This window comes from Phytophthora sojae, assembly GCF_000149755.1.
Source record: "Phytophthora sojae unplaced genomic scaffold PHYSOscaffold_1, whole genome shotgun sequence".
NCBI classification, from domain to species: domain Eukaryota; phylum Oomycota; class Peronosporomycetes; order Peronosporales; family Peronosporaceae; genus Phytophthora; species Phytophthora sojae.
The window spans coordinates 3,578,971-3,583,587 of NW_009258115.1; the positions used below are offsets into that span (position 1 = coordinate 3,578,971).

Consider the following 4,617-nt stretch of genomic DNA (forward strand, 5'->3'; position numbering starts at 1 on the left):
TCCGAGGACCCGGCAGGATCGAAACAACCGCGAACCAGCCTCACGTGGAGCTCGTCTAAGCGTCGGCTTCATCGGATGCCTCTGCACGCTCCCAACGCCGACACGACCCCCTCAGCACGATATGCAGCGCCCGGAACGTCGATCTCACGGACTGAACAGGCCAAACAAGCAAAACAAGCTGCAGGCCGGCAGGAGCGGAAAAGCAAAATTCCCAAACCGGGACTCGAACCCGGGTCGCGTGGGTGAAAGCCACGTATCCTAACCGCCTAGACTATTTGGGAGCACCTTCTCGTAACCAACCCTACACGCAACTCGCGCCCTTTGCGCCATAACCACCACCCGCACGCCGACCAGATACGCACCCCCAGCCCGCCCACGCCCGCGCGCGCCTCCCCGTCGCCAGCGCTTGCCTCATCGGTCCGAAACAACCGCGAACCAGCCTCACGTGGAGCTCGTCTAAGCGTCGGCTTCATCGGATGCCTCTGCACGCTCCCAACGCCGACACGACCCCCTCAGCACGATATGCAGCGCCCGGAACGTCGATCTCACGGACTGAACAGGCCAAACAAGAAAAACAAGCTGCAGGCCGGCAGGAGCGGAAAAGCAAAATTCCCAAACCGGGACTCGAACCCGGGTCGCGTGGGTGAAAGCCACGTATCCTAACCGCCTAGACTATTTGGGAGCACCTTCTCGTAACCAACCCTACACGCAACTCGCGCCCTTTGCGCCATAACCACCACCCGCACGCCGACCAGATACGCACCCCCAGCCCGCCCACGCCCGCGCGCGCCTCCCCGTCGCCAGCGCTTGCCTCATCGGTCCGAAACAACCGCGAACCAGCCTCACGTGGAGCTCGTCTAAGCGTCGGCTTCATCGGATGCCTCTGCACGCTCCCAACGCCGACACGACCCCCTCAGCACGATATGCAGCGCCCGGAACGTCGATCTCACGGACTGAACAGGCCAAACAAGCAAAACAAGGTGCAGGCCGGCAGGAGCGGAAAAGCAAAATTCCCAAACCGGGACTCGAACCCGGGTCGCGTGGGTGAAAGCCACGTATCCTAACCGCCTAGACTATTTGGGAGCACCTTCTCGTAACCAACCCTACACGCAACTCGCGCCCTTTGCGCCATAACCACCACCCGCACGCCGACCAGATACGCACCCCCAGCCCGCCCACGCCCGCGCGCGCCTCCCCGTCGCCAGCGCTTGCCTCATCGGTCCGAAACAACCGCGAACCAGCCTCACGTGGAGCTCGTCTAAGCGTCGGCTTCATCGGATGCCTCTGCACGCTCCCAACGCCGACACGACCCCCTCAGCACGATATGCAGCGCCCGGAACGTCGATCTCACGGACTGAACAGGCCAAACAAGCAAAACAAGCTGCAGGCCGGCAGGAGCGGAAAAGCAAAATTCCCAAACCGGGACTCGAACCCGGGTCGCGTGGGTGAAAGCCACGTATCCTAACCGCCTAGACTATTTGGGAGCACCTTCTCGTAACCAACCCTACACGCAACTCGCGCCCTTTGCGCCATAACCACCACCCGCACGCCGACCAGATACGCACCCCCAGCCCGCCCACGCCCGCGCGCGCCTCCCCGTCGCCAGCGCTTGCCTCATCGGTCCGAAACAACCGCGAACCAGCCTCACGTGGAGCTCGTCTAAGCGTCGGCTTCATCGGATGCCTCTGCACGCTCCCAACGCCGACACGACCCCCTCAGCACGATATGCAGCGCCCGGAACGTCGATCTCACGGACTGAACAGGCCAAACAAGAAAAACAAGCTGCAGGCCGGCAGGAGCGGAAAAGCAAAATTCCCAAACCGGGACTCGAACCCGGGTCGCGTGGGTGAAAGCCACGTATCCTAACCGCCTAGACTATTTGGGAGCACCTTCTCGTAACCAACCCTACACGCAACTCGCGCCCTTTGCGCCATAACCACCACCCGCACGCCGACCAGATACGCACCCCCAGCCCGCCCACGCCCGCGCGCGCCTCCCCGTCGCCAGCGCTTGCCTCATCGGTCCGAAACAACCGCGAACCAGCCTCACGTGGAGCTCGTCTAAGCGTCGGCTTCATCGGATGCCTCTGCACGCTCCCAACGCCGACACGACCCCCTCAGCACGATATGCAGCGCCCGGAACGTCGATCTCACGGACTGAACAGGCCAAACAAGCAAAACAAGCTGCAGGCCGGCAGGAGCGGAAAAGCAAAATTCCCAAACCGGGACTCGAACCCGGGTCGCGTGGGTGAAAGCCACGTATCCTAATCGCCTAGACTATTTGGGAGCACCTTCTCGTAACCAACCCTACACGCAACTCGCGCCCTTTGCGCCATAACCACCACCCGCACGCCGACCAGATACGCACCCCCAGCCCGCCCACGCCCGCGCGCGCCTCCCCGTCGCCAGCGCTTGCCTCATCGGTCCGAAACAACCGCGAACCAGCCTCACGTGGAGCTCGTCTAAGCGTCGGCTTCATCGGAGGCCTCTGCACGCTCCCAACGCCGACACGACCCCCTCAGCACGATATGCAGCGCCCGGAACGTCGATCTCACGGACTGAACAGGCCAAACAAGCAAAACAAGCTGCAGGCCGGCAGGAGCGGAAAAGCAAAATTCCCAAACCGGGACTCGAACCCGGGTCGCGTGGGTGAAAGCCACGTATCCTAACCGCCTAGACTATTTGGGAGCACCTTCTCGTAACCAACCCTACACGCAACTCGCGCCCTTTGCGCCATAACCACCACCCGCACGCCGACCAGATACGCACCCCCAGCCCGCCCACGCCCGCGCGCGCCTCCCCGTCGCCAGCGCTTGCCTCATCGGTCCGAAACAACCGCGAACCAGCCTCACGTGGAGCTCGTCTAAGCGTCGGCTTCATCGGATGCCTCTGCACGCTCCCAACGCCGACACGACCCCCTCAGCACGATATGCAGCGCCCGGAACGTCGATCTCACGGACTGAACAGGCCAAACAAGCAAAACAAGCTGCAGGCCGGCAGGAGCGGAAAAGCAAAATTCCCAAACCGGGACTCGAACCCGGGTCGCGTGGGTGAAAGCCACGTATCCTAATCGCCTAGACTATTTGGGAGCACCTTCTCGTAACCAACCCTACACGCAACTCGCGCCCTTTGCGCCATAACCACCACCCGCACGCCGACCAGATACGCACCCCCAGCCCGCCCACGCCCGCGCGCGCCTCCCCGTCGCCAGCGCTTGCCTCATCGGTCCGAAACAACCGCGAACCAGCCTCACGTGGAGCTCGTCTAAGCGTCGGCTTCATCGGATGCCTCTGCACGCTCCCAACGCCGACACGACCCCCTCAGCACGATATGCAGCGCCCGGAACGTCGATCTCACGGACTGAACAGGCCAAACAAGCAAAACAAGCTGCAGGCCGGCAGGAGCGGAAAAGCAAAATTCCCAAACCGGGACTCGAACCCGGGTCGCGTGGGTGAAAGCCACGTATCCTAATCGCCTAGACTATTTGGGAGCACCTTCTCGTAACCAACCCTACACGCAACTCGCGCCCTTTGCGCCATAACCACCACCCGCACGCCGACCAGATACGCACCCCCAGCCCGCCCACGCCCGCGCGCGCCTCCCCGTCGCCAGCGCTTGCCTCATCGGTCCGAAACAACCGCGAACCAGCCTCACGTGGAGCTCGTCTAAGCGTCGGCTTCATCGGATGCCTCTGCACGCTCCCAACGCCGACACGACCCCCTCAGCACGATATGCAGCGCCCGGAACGTCGATCTCACGGACTGAACAGGCCAAACAAGCAAAACAAGCTGCAGGCCGGCAGGAGCGGAAAAGCAAAATTCCCAAACCGGGACTCGAACCCGGGTCGCGTGGGTGAAAGCCACGTATCCTAACCGCCTAGACTATTTGGGAGCACCTTCTCGTAACCAACCCTACACGCAACTCGCGCCCTTTGCGCCATAACCACCACCCGCACGCCGACCAGATACGCACCCCCAGCCCGCCCACGCCCGCGCGCGCCTCCCCGTCGCCAGCGCTTGCCTCATCGGTCCGAAACAACCGCGAACCAGCCTCACGTGGAGCTCGTCTAAGCGTCGGCTTCATCGGATGCCTCTGCACGCTCCCAACGCCGACACGACCCCCTCAGCACGATATGCAGCGCCCGGAACGTCGATCTCACGGACTGAACAGGCCAAACAAGCAAAACAAGCTGCAGGCCGGCAGGAGCGGAAAAGCAAAATTCCCAAACCGGGACTCGAACCCGGGTCGCGTGGGTGAAAGCCACGTATCCTAACCGCCTAGACTATTTGGGAGCACCTTCTCGTAACCAACCCTACACGCAACTCGCGCCCTTTGCGCCATAACCACCACCCGCACGCCGACCAGATACGCACCCCCAGCCCGCCCACGCCCGCGCGCGCCTCCCCGTCGCCAGCGCTTGCCTCATCGGTCCGAAACAACCGCGAACCAGCCTCACGTGGAGCTCGTCTAAGCGTCGGCTTCATCGGAGGCCTCTGCACGCTCCCAACGCCGACACGACCCCCTCAGCACGATATGCAGCGCCCGGAACGTCGATCTCACGGACTGAACAGGCCAAACAAGCAAAACAAGCTGCAGGCCGGCAGAGCGGAAAGCAAAT

General features: G+C 62.7%; 1 protein-coding gene and 11 non-coding genes across 12 annotated transcripts; all 12 read right to left on the reverse strand.

The window, feature by feature from the left end:
• Positions 1-208: 208 nt before the first annotated feature.
• On the reverse strand, positions 209-281 carry PHYSODRAFT_t302. The gene has a single exon. It is a non-coding gene; the product is annotated as a tRNA-Glu (tRNA).
• A 328-nt stretch (positions 282-609) lies between these two features.
• On the reverse strand, positions 610-682 carry PHYSODRAFT_t301. The gene has a single exon. It is a non-coding gene; the product is annotated as a tRNA-Glu (tRNA).
• A 328-nt stretch (positions 683-1,010) lies between these two features.
• On the reverse strand, positions 1,011-1,083 carry PHYSODRAFT_t300. Its single transcript has one exon. It is a non-coding gene; the product is annotated as a tRNA-Glu (tRNA).
• A 328-nt stretch (positions 1,084-1,411) lies between these two features.
• On the reverse strand, positions 1,412-1,484 carry PHYSODRAFT_t299. Its single transcript has one exon. It is a non-coding gene; the product is annotated as a tRNA-Glu (tRNA).
• A 328-nt stretch (positions 1,485-1,812) lies between these two features.
• PHYSODRAFT_t298 lies at positions 1,813-1,885 on the reverse strand. Its single transcript has one exon. It is a non-coding gene; the product is annotated as a tRNA-Glu (tRNA).
• A 175-nt stretch (positions 1,886-2,060) lies between these two features.
• On the reverse strand, positions 2,061-2,478 carry PHYSODRAFT_321330 (hypothetical protein; the record flags this gene model as incomplete). The annotated part of the gene is made up of 2 exons (XM_009516512.1): positions 2,061-2,156; positions 2,368-2,478. 2 exons carry the CDS (start codon positions 2,476-2,478, stop codon positions 2,061-2,063), a joined length of 207 nt encoding a protein of 68 aa, XP_009514807.1.
• PHYSODRAFT_t297 lies at positions 2,214-2,286 on the reverse strand. The gene has a single exon. It is a non-coding gene; the product is annotated as a tRNA-Glu (tRNA).
• Positions 2,479-2,614: 136 nt separating the features above from the next.
• On the reverse strand, positions 2,615-2,687 carry PHYSODRAFT_t296. The gene has a single exon. It is a non-coding gene; the product is annotated as a tRNA-Glu (tRNA).
• A 328-nt stretch (positions 2,688-3,015) lies between these two features.
• Positions 3,016-3,088, reverse strand: PHYSODRAFT_t295. Its single transcript has one exon. It is a non-coding gene; the product is annotated as a tRNA-Glu (tRNA).
• Positions 3,089-3,416: 328 nt separating this feature from the next.
• PHYSODRAFT_t294 lies at positions 3,417-3,489 on the reverse strand. Its single transcript has one exon. It is a non-coding gene; the product is annotated as a tRNA-Glu (tRNA).
• Positions 3,490-3,817: 328 nt separating this feature from the next.
• Positions 3,818-3,890, reverse strand: PHYSODRAFT_t293. Its single transcript has one exon. It is a non-coding gene; the product is annotated as a tRNA-Glu (tRNA).
• Positions 3,891-4,218: 328 nt separating this feature from the next.
• Positions 4,219-4,291, reverse strand: PHYSODRAFT_t292. The gene has a single exon. It is a non-coding gene; the product is annotated as a tRNA-Glu (tRNA).
• Positions 4,292-4,617: the final 326 nt, after the last annotated feature.